Source organism: Pseudomassariella vexata (genome assembly GCF_002105095.1).
Source record: "Pseudomassariella vexata strain CBS 129021 chromosome Unknown BCR38scaffold_3, whole genome shotgun sequence".
NCBI lineage: Eukaryota > Fungi > Ascomycota > Sordariomycetes > Amphisphaeriales > Pseudomassariaceae > Pseudomassariella > Pseudomassariella vexata.
This window is the reverse complement of record NW_024467958.1, coordinates 3129892-3142597: the sequence shown is the minus strand read 5'-3', so window position 1 is coordinate 3142597 and position 12706 is coordinate 3129892. Positions and strand designations below refer to the sequence as shown.

Below are 12706 nucleotides of genomic sequence, written 5' to 3'. Positions count from 1 at the left end.
GAAAGCCTCAGGTCTGTCTTACGCTCACCGAAGTGAGGTCTAACATTCTTGTTACGAATAATGTAGCATATTTAGACTGCGGTAAAGCTCGAACGTCGTTTAATCTCTCCTCTGAAAGCACTCTATCAAAGTAGAGGGTCTGAAAATCTTATCAATGCTCCTTACGGAATTACCATGTATACATATCGTCGTACTTAACCGACCCATGAATAGTGATGGAGCTACGGCAGATGGGGCTGAGTGTGGGTACAGGGAGGCGGCTCGTTCGCACATAAAATCACCGTGAAGACGGCTAGTTGTTGCTCACTTTACGTAGTTTCTAAAGGTCGCACTCTGACGATCTAGTAAGAGTACAATGAGCAGCGACGCCATCCACCCTTAGTAGTTCATATTGATCAAGACCGTCTTAGGTTCGGTGTATGCGCGCAGGGCATGCTCCCCGTTCTCTCTCCCTAGCCCACTTTCCTTAGTCCCCCCAAATGGACACGAGAAGGTGATTGTGCTGATACAGTTGATCCCAACAACGCCCGAGTCGATGGCCGAGCTCAACCGCAGCGCACGACTGATGTCCTGCGTGAAGACACCCGCCATCAGTCCATATTTACTGTCATTGGAAAGACGGATGATTTCCTCTTCGCTGTCGAATTTGTTGATGACGACCACGGGTCCAAATATCTCATCCTTGTAGATGGTAGCATCCTCTCTCGTGTCGGTGAATATCGCGGGTTCAATGTAGTAGCCCTGCCGCGGCGGTTAGATTACCCGAGTAGATGTGCTCTGAGTGGCAACTGTTACCTTGGATCCCATGGCGTTTCCACCACACAGCAATGTCCCCTCCTTGTCGTTTTGGGCAGTGGAGATGATGTTCATGATGCGATCATATTGAGCCTTGTCCACGACAGGCCCTAACTCAATGCCCTTTGTTTCGGGATCTCCAATTACACTCTTCTTGGCTTTGAAGGCGTTGGCATACGCCTCAATGAATTTGTCGTAAATGCCCGACTGAACGTATACCTTCGATGCCGCGAAACATATTTGCCCGCTGTTGGTGAGAAGACCATTCACAGTCCTTGTGTACACTTTAGCGATGCCCAATGGGTACGAGCACAGAGATGCTTGAGGGAGAAGAGGGTGTTTCATACCAATCAATTGCATTCTTCAGATTTGCGTCGTCGAACACCACAGCGGGACTTTTCCCTCCTAGCTCCAGCGTCACACGTTTGAGATTACTCTTTGCCGCTAGCACTTGCACCGCTTTCCCCGTGGCAATGCTTCCCGTAAAGCTGACTTTGGCGACGCGCATGTGGGCGGCAAGGGCAGCACCTGTGGTTCCGTCTCCCGTCAGGACCTGGAAGACGCCAGGAGGAAACCCTGCTTCGATGACGAGTTTACCGAGCTCGGCTGCCATCAGTGGCGTTTTCTCGCTTGGCTTCAGGATGAAGACATTCCCAGTTGCCAATGCCGGGGCTGCCTTCAACCCGACAGATGCCAGCGGCCCGTTCCAGGGAATGATGCTGGGACCTCGGTCAGCAAGTTGCGGCAGCGTTGCCTCGAAACTATGGGGCCCACCCTGCCACTACGCCCAATGGCTCGTTGCGAACAATCTTGTAGAAGCCATCATCGGCGGGAAAGCTCTGGCCGGCATGTTTGTCCACCCAACCGGCGTAATCTGGAACTTGGTTAGTGGCCCGACGTCGCAGCGCGGTGCACTGGTAGGCTTACATCGGAAACAGCCAATGGCTGTATCTATCTCAGATTTTCCAAAGGGCAGATATGGTGCACCCAAAGTCAGCCGCGTCAGGTACGCAAGACGTTCTTGGTTCGCCTCCAATATGTCTGCGAACTTGAGGAGAAGCTTCTGCCGCTCGACATTGGTCATCTTGCGCCATGGCGAATTAGCCGCGAAAGCCTGGTTTGCGAATTCGACAGCTTCATCGACATCCTCGTTACCAGCAACGGGGATTTGGTCGCTAACGAGCTCGCCATTGGCAGGGTTGAATACTGATACACTGCATTTCACATGTTAAACCCCGATGTTCCCCAAATATAGTTGTGACATACGTTTTCTTGCTACGGCAGTTCACAAACTACCACCATTAGCATCATGTAACTGGCACGGACTAGAGGGTGTTGCATCATCTTACTTTGTTGTTGATGAAGAGTTGGGTGAGATGCGGCTCGAGCTCCATCGTGAAATAATTGATAATAGCTTGTACAATGAATAGAGGAGTGCGAATATTCTCAAGCAAGTCCGGCCCGAAGCAGGATAGGCTATCTTGCACGGACGAAGGCCTTTTTCATTACAATCACATGAGCATGGAGCTATATCGCTTCTAGGGCGATGAAGACACCATCCTCTACAGTGGAGATGGCCTTCCAGCTCAATGAGTCATATTGAGCTGTGCAACCCTACAGCCATTGCAAAGTCATGAGCCTAGCTACACCTTACTGCGCAGCGACGGGTCGCTTCTCAGATCCGAACATGTTTTTCAGTGGGTCTCCCTCTCCGCTTAATGGCCTTAGTCATGTCAAGGTGTTTTCCTAGCTTGCGCCGGGGTTGTATGCCTCGGGATAGGTCTATGTGGGCCAGAGAATGGCTTCAAGACTCAAGGACTGACTAAGGTAGAGCAATCCTGGCTCAGCCACTCACTCTCCATGCGGGCCACACCCGATGCTCCATACTTTGGAAGATGGATTTCGAAAGTTCATGGGAAAGCATAATAGCCACGAAAGGTCGGTTTCTATGCAGAGCAATGCGAATTCCTCCGGGCCGATTGCACACAGTAAGCACCATGTTCACAGTGCTATTCTGCAATCAAAACATGAGCGAGTTGGGAAAAGCCCTCGTGCTGCCAGTCATGACGTGTTTCTACTTGCAAAACTCCGTTGTCGATTTCTGCCCCCGACGCCTTGATCACTTCATGAACCCAGTAAATGAAACCCCCAAAGTGCTGCCAAAATTTCTGGTCTCATAGTTTCGGTTTCGTCTCCGATGTCCATCCCATGTACAGGGGGTCGACCTTCTGCACATCGTAATGCTGAAAGAGTTGCCCTTCCAGCTCCTTTTGCCTCTCCAGCCGCTCTCTAACCCCAGCGGCACGCCGACTTTCGCGTTTTCCAAGCTGCAACAGGTGGACCTCGTCGGGGCCGTCCACCAATCTCATAGTTCTGGCGCAGGCCCACATGTACGCCAGAGGAGTGTCCTGGCTGACGCCGGCGCCACCGTAGACCTGAATGGCATCGTCGATGACACGACCCAGCATTTGGGGCACAAGGATCTTGGCCTCTGCGATTTCCGCCATGGCTAGCTTGGCATTCCCGTTGTCGATTTTGATAGCGGCGTTCAGCACGACGAGTCGAGACGAGTCGATCTCAATTCGTGCTCGGGCGACCTGGCTCAGCACCAAACCGTGTTCGTGGAGCATCTTCCCAAAAGGTCTCTTTGTAGGCTCATGTATGCGAGCAAGCAGCAGTCCAAGGGCACGCTCAGCCTAAAGTCGAATTTGCAAAAAGTAATTAGTCGACAGACCAAGACTATTTGGGTTGCATCATGCTAGGCGTCTTACCGCACCGATACACCGCATGGTGTGGTGTATCCTTCCAGGTCCGAGTCGGCCCTGTATTATTTCGAAACCTCTGCCTTCCCCCAGCACGACGTTGGACGCGGGGATGCGTACATTGTTGAAGGTGACGTAGCCATGGCCATGGGGCGCGTCGTCGTATCCGAAAACGGACAGCATACGTTGTACTATGATTCCAGGCGTCCGAGATGGCACTAGAACAACCGACTGCTGTCGATATGGGTTTGGGTTGTCTGCATCAGTCTTGCCCATGACTATGTAAAGTTCGCAACTTGGGTCGCCGGCACCGCTACTCCACCATTTCTAGACGTGAAACAGCAACTTAGCCACAGATCCCCCAATTATTCAGGGGTAAGTAATACTTATTGAATGTGACTTACACTGCCATTGAGCACATATTCGTTACCTTCTTTCCGTATGTCAAATCTGATGTTGGTTGCATCACTTGATGCAATGTCTGGCTCGGTCATGAGGAATGCAGATCGTATCTTTCCGTCGAGCAATGGTGCTAGCCATTCCTTTTTCTGGGAAGCATTCGAAAACTTTTCCAGAACCTCCATGTTTCCTGAATCCGGAGCAGAACAGTTCATTGCCTGTCGATCCGGCACTGTTAGTACAGCTCTCGCTCCTTTTTGAACCAGCACAGAGCTATTGAGACATACCTCACTCGCGATTTGGCTTTGCCCAAGTTGCTCGGCCATTAATCCATACTCCAGGTTGGTGTATCCGGCGCCTTTCCCGTCGTGTCCTTTAGCCAAGAATAAATTCCACAGGCCTCGTCGCCGTGCCTCGAGTTTCAGGTCTTCTAACACCTTTGGATGAGAGGCGAAACGCCCGCGAGGCTCGCGGCCAAGCTGTTGGGCAAAGACGGCGTCCGCTGGGATGCACTTTTCTTGCACAAAACTCTCCACCTGCTCATTCCGTTAGAACCGGGCTTAGAGTCCCGCATGGCACTCTTCGCGGGATGTGTGTACTGGAAAATACCTCGTCGAGCGTTTGCTGTGCTTTTTTGCTAACTTTGTCCACCACACTGGCCGGGATTCTTGCGGATGCTGGAATGTCCATGTTGGGCTGTGTGAGAATCGAACCACGTTGAGAAGGTCGCGTAGGTGATGCAGGAAAAGAGTGAGAAACAGCGAATAGATTGCCCCTGATGAAACCAAGCGACGAATATTGTATATTTATTCATATATCAGCACAGGCCTCTTATCAATTACGAGGGGTGTAATGGTGCATGGATGGTTGGGATAGAGTGCAGCTTGGAGCTTACGCTAAGCAACTTTCGGCTGATGGCATGACAAAGGTCATTCCAAGTCAGGGTTCGAGAATCCCATAGCGGCCATCTTCCTCCTGGTTGGCCTTTGAGCATGGTATCTCTCCTATTACGGGTACCGGTCCGATGGAGCTTGCGGACTAGGCGTGACCTGGTGCAATGGTGGATTATTCTATCTCTATCTCAGGCTTCTGGAAGAGAGTTGAGATCAATCTCATTGTCACATTTTCTGGTATCAGAGTGTTTTATATTCAGTCAAATTTTAGTTGTAAAAAAATGTAATAGATCGATTGCCTGGCAGTCATGTCACAGTCTTGACGTTCGGGATTCATCCTGAACGATGACATTCCCACTGCTTTGTGGAGACGTTTCCCTAAGCTTTCGTCGCAGTATCTTGCCAGCAGGGCTCTTCGGTATCTCGTGAACAATCTCGACTTCGGCGATCCACTTGTGTCTTGCTTTGCTGGACTTTGCTAGTTGAATCAGAGCCCGTCCTGCATCGGCAGGAGACAAGCCCCCCGCTGGGTTCAAGACAACATATGCCTTGGGTCTCTCACCCGCAGTCTCGTCGGGAATTCCCAGCACTGCGGCATCGCTGACTGATGGGTGGCCCAGCAGAAGATTCTCGAGCTCTGCCGGCGCGACGCCTATGCCCTTGACCTTGATCATCTCCTTCATCCTGTCCGTGATGGAGAGCAGCCCTTCGTCGTCGAATTTCCCAATGTCCCCAGTGTGCAAGAACCCGTCCTTGTCAAAGGTCTCTGCAGTTGCTTTGGGGTTGTTCAGATAGCCCATGGCCACCTGTGGACCACGCGCCCATATTTCTCCGGCCTCGCCAACTTTGCAGTCTTCTCCCGTCTCGGGGTTGACCACTCTCACTTCGGTCGACCCCACCACCATGCCAACCTTGTCGGCATATTTGTACGCATACTTGGAGGGTGGATGCGAAGTTATGGCCGAGCATGACTCCGTCATTCCATAGCCTTGCTTGAAGCCCGTGCCAGGGAACCTGCTTTCCAGTAGTGCTAATATCTCCTGAGACAAGGGTGCGGCACCCGAGGAGAAACGTTTTACATGCGAAAGATCGTATTTTGACACGGTTTGTTCGTCCCGGACCATTCGAATGAGTATGGGTGGTACTATCAGCAGTTCTTTGACCTTGTAGTCTGCCACTGTTTGCAACAACGCATCCAGGGTGAAGGTGGGCAGTACGTAGACGTGGGCGTTGAGCAAGATAGGGAGGTGCAGCTGGTGTACGATGCCCGTGATGTGGTAGAATGGCAACGCGGCGAGGACCTTGTCATGATCGGGGGGTGTAATCTGTTGTACTTGGAGGCACTGAGCGATGATGTTTGCATGAGATACCATGACTGCCTTTGGAAGGCCGGTAGTGCCGCTGCTAAAGCAGAGGTAGGCACACACATCACCATTGGATTTGCCTTTGGGGATCTGGTATGGCCTGACTTGTTTCATCTCCCCACGAGACTCTCCCAACTGGAGCAATCTCTGGATGCTCATCATGCCGACTCTTGCGCCGTCCATGAGAATCACGTTCTCCTTGGGAATGCCCGACTTGGCCGCAGCGGCGCAGGCTTTATCCGCTGTCTCGACTGTCGCCATGATGAACTTAGCTTTGCTCAGCTGCAAGCTGAAACAGAGCTCTTCGATGTTATACTCTGGCGATATGCCACATGCGACGGCGCCGACTCGAACTGCGGAAAGTGTAGCTACGGGGTACCAGATGGAGTTTTTTCCGTAGACGATGACCACATCGCCTTCACGTAGTCCACATAATGTCGTCAAGGCCGTCGAGACATACGTAGTATATCTTTCTACATCCTGAAAGCTCACATGTTGCTTGGTGACAACATTGGTGAACCCCTGAATCTTGTCCCGGGGGTACTTGGATAAGCAAGATTGCGTCGAATCGAAAAGCCAAGACCACAATGACAGGTCATGGGGCACTAAAGATGCACGTTAGTAAGTAAAACATCGCTTGACTTGCCTTCACTCACGGTCTATGTCGGGACTTTGGGATTTGAACGTCATGGCTAACACCAAGATTGGGGTTATACGTCGCACGAGTTGATGCCTTTCAGAAGAGCAAAGATGATATATACAATACCACTCGACATCTCGTTCCCAAGTATGAGAGATTGAGGCGGTGACTTAAATGGCGGGTCGCGTTTCCTTGCCCCAGTCCCAATTGGTGAGATTTTCAGGGGTCCCTTCCCTAGGCATATGGACTTAGTCATGACCTCTGACATCGGGGACGAGCTCAGGAGCCATCCCAACAGCGTCTTCATCACATTTGTTTTCAGATAAAAAGGCCGCCTGTAATAGAGGCGATAGCAGTTTTTGTTGTTCACTACTTGCTCATTTTTCTGCTCCGCGACTCCATGGCGGGCATTGTGAGACAGCCAATCGATACGTCGGCTTTGAGTGAATACATAAAAGAGAATGTGGCTCTAATAAAACTCCCGTTCAGCTTGAAGCAGGTATTTGTTTTCTATCTTCCCCCTTGTTGGATACGCAATCTCGATCAGCTGAAGTGGCTGATTACAAGTACTCACAGTTCAGTCATGGACAATCCAATCCCACATACGAGATTACTTCATCGACAGGGGATAAGTTCGTGTTACGGAAGAAACCACCTGGTAACCTGGTCTCCAAAACCGCTCATCGGATTGAGAGGGAGTACGAAGTTATCAAGGCTCTAGAGCAGACCAACGTGCCTGTACCCAAGACCTATTGCTTCTGCGAGGACCCAGCCGTCATCGGAAGCGCATTTTACATAATGGAGTTCTTGGACGGCAGGATATTCGAAGAGCCTTGGCTGCCTGGTCTCGACCCCGAAAAGCGCACTAATATGTGAGCCGCCTTGTTTACACTTCTGGACTCGATATATGAACAAAAATCTCGACCATGCTAACAAATTCAAAGCTGGAAGGAAGCAGTGGCCACATTGGGAAAACTGCATTCTGTAGATCTGTCGAAAATCGGACTCGATGGGTGGAGAAAGCCGACCAGCTTCTACAGTCGTCAGATCGCGTCACTCGGCAGGATTTCTATCGCACAGGCTCGAACAACAAGCGAATCCACCGGCCAAGAAGTCGGGCCATTGCCGCACTATGAGGAGCTCCTGTCTTTCTTCTCAGATGTTAAGACACAACCCGTCGACCGAAGGACACTAGTGCACGGAGATTTCAAGTTGGACAATCTGGTTTTCCACAAAACAAAACCGGAAGTGATTGGCATCTTGGATTGGGAGATGGCGACTGAGGGTCATCCGCTCTCTGATTTTGCCAACTTGATGTCGCCGTTCTCATGGTCACCTGGTGAAGTACCGCTGCTGACAGAGCAGGCGCTAACAGACGATCTGAGAGAGGTGCAAGTCAAGTTCCGCCCGGGCCATGTGCCTGGGCTGCCGGGAATGGATGAGTGCAAGGCCTGGTACCATGCGTATTTAGGCTGGGACACAACGCAGGACATGGACTGGGCCGTGGCATTCAGCAACTTCCGGACCGCTGTCATCATGCAAGGGATCGCTGCAAGAGTGGTAAAGGGCCAGGCAAGTGGGATCAAGGCTAGGCAATTTGCGTTGCAAACGCTGCCGTATGCTCTCTGGTCACAGTCACGGATAGAGAAGATCAAGCAAACAAGGCAATCGCGTAGCAAGCTGTAGATGTGAATTTAGTCATCTCCGAAAAACCATGCATGACCAATGCAGAGACGCATGACTCAGGTGTACCCGAGGTTGATGTAATAGGGCGAACTAGGCCCTATTCCATGTACGATTGCCGAGTTCAGCACGGCGGTATACATTGTTCTTTTAAAGATCACTTCTATTATTGCTTGTCATCGCTAAATCTGGACAATAGCTCCAAACCGATCGATACCCTTTAGACATGGCCCCAAATACGATGCGTGCAGTAGTCTTGAAAGGGGTGAAGAAGGTCGTGGTCGAGGACAGACCCACACCAACCATTCAGGCCCCCACGGACATCATAGTCAAGGTGCGGTACACGGCGTTATGTGGCAGGTAAGACGAGTCCGGGTAGGACGCCAAGGCATCACTAACCTTTGCGTTTCAGCGAGCTCCACGTCTTCCGCGGCCACCAGCCCTCGGCAACCAATTTCATAATGGGCCACGAATTCACGGGCGTCGTGGAGCAAGTCGGCTCGGCCGTGCAACTGCTGAAGCCTGGGGATTCCATCGTCTCCCCCTTTACGGTTAGCTGCGGCAAATGCTTCTACTGTACTCGCGGTGTTTCATCGCGTTGCGAGAAATGCCTCCTCTTTGGCTGCCCGTTACTGGATGGCGCCCAGGCTGAGTATGTAAGGGTGCCACTGGCGGAAACGACGGTGCTCAAAGCCCCGGATGGCATCGACGACTTGAAGCTCTGTCTCATGGCAGACATCTTTCCAACTGGATGCTTTGCAGCCGACAATGCTCTTGGCAAACTGACGCCCCAAATTGCCAACGAGAGCGTCGTCGTGCTGATTGGCTGCGGGCCTGTAGGGCTCTGCGGGTTGATCGCTGCCTTGGAGTACAAGCCGAGGGCTTTGTTGGCTGTCGATGGCATCGAGAGTCGTCTGGATATAGCCAGAGGCCTTGGGGCTGAGCCCTGGAACTATCAAACCGATCGAGAGGGTCTCTCCAAGCGCATCAAGGAACTAACCGATGGCCGCGGAGCCGACGTGGTTATTGAGATCGTAGGGCATAGTGCAGCTCTTGAAATGGGATTCGAGTTGCTTCGACCTTGGGGCACTATTTCAAGTGTTGGCGTTCACAATGGAGAAATACCAGTACGCAACTTCGAGATATTTCATGTCCCTTTCTGGTCTGACTCAAGGGCAACAATTGCCTGATGGCGCCTGTTTTGGGAGTTTTTGCTCTTGGGACATGACTTGGACCCCCCGATAGTATAGCTTAATACGCGAAACGTGATGATTGCTAACCGCCGTTGTTTTAGTGGAGTGCAAATCAAGCTTATGGGAAGAATTTGACAATACAGATGGGGAGGTGCCCTGTGAGGAGTATGTATAGCGATGAGGCCAAATTTGAAGTCCTCCCCGTGGTGAGCTGATCTAAACTAACTCGACTGGACAGGCATCTTCCCACGGGCACTTAAACTGCTTGAGAAAAACCAACATCTCTTGGAGTGAGTTGACAAGTCTTCCGAAACCTTTGCACCCGCCGCTAATCATGATGCAGCTTCATGACTGAAACAGTCATGCCACTTAGTCAAGCCGTCCAAGGTTACGAAGCATTCGACACGATGAAGGTTAACAAGGTCATATTCGATGCGGAAAGGTAGACGGGAGCATGAGGTCGAGGTTAGTTGGTCAGATAAAAGAGTGCATTGTCGCAATAGAATACATACTTGTACTTTGAATATGCTTAGGACGCAGAGAGTAGAGGATAAATGATTTGGCGTTGTGGCGGATTGCCTGACTAGCTTCATTCTACTTTTGTTCCATCCAGTGTCTTGACCATCTTGCCGTTCATATATGTACCAGAGACCAGATACTCTTTAGCCTTCCCGTCCACGGGAAGTTCATCTAAAAACCTCCAACGTATTCCCTGCTTCCAGCCTGCCTCATGCCAGTCGTCCAACACGCCATTTGGGAAGAACGGAAATTTGTTCATGATAGACGGGTCGTGAGCAATCAGCACCAGAACTCGGTCATCTGCATCGAGCGCTTTCAAATGCTCAATACTCTGGCATGCGCGAGGAGGATCAAGATACCACGAGTCGGCACTGCTGCAGGGCTTGTAGTATGGCGAGGTTCTAGCATTGCTGGGATCGGGATGACAACCAGTGAAGAGCGAGCAGGCATATGCCGCTGAAGGCATACCATTGTACTGCCCAACCTCACTGGGACTCAGCAATAACGGTGGCATGGGAACGTATTTGGTTGGTCTGAACGCTCCGTTGAAATGGCAGATATCGCCCCCGAGGAAGACAAATGTGTCGCTTGTTGTCCTAACCAGAGCAGAGAGGTGGCCAATTGCGTGACCCGGAGAGTCTAGGATATACAGGCTGCCATCCGCAAAATAGTCGTGTGCTCGAAATCCCGCAACCGTCAACTGGTCCGAGAAGGTCATCTCGCGGACACTGCGGCCCTCAAAGGCATTTTCGAATGCAGGAGATGCTTCGGAAGTGGGGTAACCGGGCAAGAACTGGACCGAAAACCCAGGACCGACTACAAGATCCATCGACGCCGGAAATGTGCTTGGATCTCCGATGTGATCATAGTGATGATGACTGACAATTGCCGCCTCCAAGTTGGCAATGTCCATTCCTCCCTCGATCAGAATGTCGACTAGATTTCTGTCAACCTTGATTCCGGGAACTTTGGCGTCAATAATCTCAGCTATAGGACGAGGTAGATTCCAGAAGTCCTTGCGGCATCCTAAGTCGAAGAGTAGCTGTCTTCCAGACGCCGAATGGGTTATTAAAAACGCCACAGTAGGCAAGTTTATGAGCTCGTGCCCAGGGATTGCCGGCTCGACCAACGTCTTAGCGGGGACTGTGAGGCTACATGTGGTGTCGATGATGGAAAGCGAACAAGTCCCGCCCTGCTTAGGGATGCCCAAGGGGGGCGCGGCTTCTGGAGTGATGTCTTGGAGCGGCATTGTACGAAAACATGGACAAGATGGAATTGAAACGCCCACTCTACTTCACTTCCATTTCGATCATCATTCCCAGGCTGTTTTGATGAGAACTATGGGCAGTTCTAAGTATCATGACTCAAGCCATCTATTTTGGAACAGCGAGTCGTCATAGAGAAGCGATATAGTACGCTATAATTGGCTTTTCTTGACCCTGGTATTGCCAACTTTAGGATTATAGCGAGTGGCGGAGAATCTTGTTTCGCAATAAAAGTGGAAACGGGAAGGTATACTTTCATGGCATGAGTCATGTTGCAACATTCTAGTGCCCCGGTTCTATGCGGATTGGCGGAGAAACAAACCTTGGTGATGAGCCGGGAAACCTGAATTGTATTTTTCGGCATCATGTGGTGTTGCATCTCGGCAAGACTCCTTATTTGATATCTCATGCGCGGCTGTTCGGCGATCGTGGAATTGGGCTTTGGTTCAACAAATCATCCGCCTACTGGCTCTCAACATCCCCTCAACACCCCCGTGTCCCCGTCCCTGTTCCAATGCTCTTTCTATCCACGGTATGCTCACATTTCCCCCATGTTTGCAGAATTCTTAGGCAGTTCCAACTGCCTATAACGGATGGTAGATTCGGGTACGTTGCTGCTGCTCTCGGATACTATGTAGGCATTCCCACCAAACCGGAACGCGTTGAGTGTGGAAACCGGGCCTCGTTATTAGAGCCCTTGATTTTTCCGTAACAAGATTCTGGCGGGCTTCTATTCAATTTCCATGAAATGCCTAGCCTTGTCTTAGCTGGTTGGCGGTTGGCACTTGTCCCGAAGCTAAATATTTACCAAAGGCATTCCTTTTGTACGGTTCTACAAAGCCTTTATCGGGACGGTGGAAATACTGTTTTGAAAGGGAATAATAGGTCAGTTTCCAGAGATCTCATCAGTTACCATGAACCGCCTGAGGAATTACTTTTTCAAAAGAGTAACATCGAGCGGAAGAATGAACACCCAAGCGAATAATCTTCCCGGTCAAACAAGCACGAATGGCTCAATATATTGGACAGCTCCTCATCATGTAAATAATTATGGATGTTTTCGTGTGTCCATAGGGCACTCCGGAGGGTGAATGAGGCGCTGGAGCACATAGCGCTTCACTGTTCACCTGCGCCAATTCCTGTCTAATATAGAGCCATCGAGTCCTTTCTCGCGCAAGCAATACTATAAGATC

General features: G+C 50.9%; 6 protein-coding genes across 6 annotated transcripts; 2 read left to right on the top strand and 4 right to left on the bottom strand.

Annotated features, from left to right (window-relative positions):
- Positions 1 to 6: 6 nt before the first annotated feature.
- BCR38DRAFT_425117 (aldehyde dehydrogenase domain-containing protein) lies at positions 7 to 2431 on the bottom strand. Its single transcript, XM_040859701.1, has 7 exons — positions 2145 to 2431; positions 2062 to 2087; positions 1723 to 2009; positions 1570 to 1669; positions 1143 to 1514; positions 796 to 1069; positions 7 to 741 (listed from the first exon to the last, which is right to left on the bottom strand). Exons 1-7 carry the CDS (start codon positions 2187 to 2189, stop codon positions 379 to 381), a joined length of 1467 nt encoding a protein of 488 aa, XP_040719321.1. The 5' UTR covers positions 2190 to 2431; the 3' UTR covers positions 7 to 378.
- Positions 2432 to 2824: 393 nt separating this feature from the next.
- BCR38DRAFT_521948 (acyl-CoA dehydrogenase/oxidase) lies at positions 2825 to 4814 on the bottom strand. Its single transcript, XM_040865210.1, has 5 exons — positions 4566 to 4814; positions 4244 to 4492; positions 3962 to 4174; positions 3567 to 3884; positions 2825 to 3491 (listed from the first exon to the last, which is right to left on the bottom strand). The coding sequence occupies exons 1-5, from the start codon at positions 4644 to 4646 to the stop codon at positions 2970 to 2972; spliced, it is 1383 nt and encodes a 460-aa protein (XP_040719320.1). The 5' UTR covers positions 4647 to 4814; the 3' UTR covers positions 2825 to 2969.
- Positions 4815 to 5149: 335 nt separating this feature from the next.
- On the bottom strand, positions 5150 to 7021 carry BCR38DRAFT_387048 (CoA ligase). Its single transcript, XM_040857495.1, has 2 exons — positions 6870 to 7021; positions 5150 to 6818 (listed from the first exon to the last, which is right to left on the bottom strand). Exons 1-2 carry the CDS (start codon positions 6901 to 6903, stop codon positions 5161 to 5163), a joined length of 1692 nt encoding a protein of 563 aa, XP_040719319.1. The 5' UTR covers positions 6904 to 7021; the 3' UTR covers positions 5150 to 5160.
- A 166-nt stretch (positions 7022 to 7187) lies between these two features.
- On the top strand, positions 7188 to 8539 carry BCR38DRAFT_387045 (kinase-like domain-containing protein; the record flags this gene model as incomplete). Its single annotated transcript, XM_040857494.1, has 3 exons — positions 7188 to 7352; positions 7430 to 7725; positions 7798 to 8539. The coding sequence occupies exons 1-3, from the start codon at positions 7254 to 7256 to the stop codon at positions 8537 to 8539; spliced, it is 1137 nt and encodes a 378-aa protein (XP_040719318.1). The 5' UTR covers positions 7188 to 7253.
- Positions 8540 to 8777: 238 nt separating this feature from the next.
- On the top strand, positions 8778 to 10175 carry BCR38DRAFT_335719 (chaperonin 10-like protein; the record flags this gene model as incomplete). Its single annotated transcript, XM_040855402.1, has 5 exons — positions 8778 to 8896; positions 8949 to 9663; positions 9831 to 9894; positions 9968 to 10019; positions 10073 to 10175. The coding sequence occupies 5 exons, from the start codon at positions 8778 to 8780 to the stop codon at positions 10173 to 10175; spliced, it is 1053 nt and encodes a 350-aa protein (XP_040719317.1).
- A 143-nt stretch (positions 10176 to 10318) lies between these two features.
- On the bottom strand, positions 10319 to 11707 carry BCR38DRAFT_464260 (beta-lactamase-like protein; the record flags this gene model as incomplete). The annotated part of the gene is made up of 2 exons (XM_040862665.1): positions 10738 to 11707; positions 10319 to 10704 (listed from the first exon to the last, which is right to left on the bottom strand). The coding sequence occupies exons 1-2, from the start codon at positions 11495 to 11497 to the stop codon at positions 10319 to 10321; spliced, it is 1146 nt and encodes a 381-aa protein (XP_040719316.1). The 5' UTR covers positions 11498 to 11707.
- Positions 11708 to 12706: the final 999 nt, after the last annotated feature.

What these genes read in the sequence shown, in the direction of transcription:
- BCR38DRAFT_425117 (XM_040859701.1), bottom strand. Translation starts at nt 2,189, where the DNA reads ATGGAGCTCGAGCCGCATCTCACCCAACTCTTCATCAACAACAAA. An exon ending in CTGAAGAATGCAATTGATTG is followed by an intron (nt 1,070 to 1,142) that starts GTATGAAACACC and finishes AGTGTACACAAG; the next exon opens with GACTGTGAATGGTCTTCTCA. An exon ending in GAAACGCCATGGGATCCAAG is followed by an intron (nt 742 to 795) that starts GTAACAGTTGCC and finishes CCGCCGCGGCAG; the next exon opens with GGCTACTACATTGAACCCGC.
- BCR38DRAFT_521948 (XM_040865210.1), bottom strand. Translation starts at nt 4,646, where the DNA reads ATGGACATTCCAGCATCCGCAAGAATCCCGGCCAGTGTGGTGGACAAA. An exon ending in AAAGCCAAATCGCGAGTGAG is followed by an intron (nt 4,175 to 4,243) that starts GTATGTCTCAAT and finishes CCGGATCGACAG; the next exon opens with GCAATGAACTGTTCTGCTCC. An exon ending in CCATGCGGTGTATCGGTGCG is followed by an intron (nt 3,492 to 3,566) that starts GTAAGACGCCTA and finishes ATTCGACTTTAG; the next exon opens with GCTGAGCGTGCCCTTGGACT.
- BCR38DRAFT_387048 (XM_040857495.1), bottom strand. Translation starts at nt 6,903, where the DNA reads ATGACGTTCAAATCCCAAAGTCCCGACATAGACC. An exon ending in CCAAAGTCCCGACATAGACC is followed by an intron (nt 6,819 to 6,869) that starts GTGAGTGAAGGC and finishes GTGCATCTTTAG; the next exon opens with TGCCCCATGACCTGTCATTG.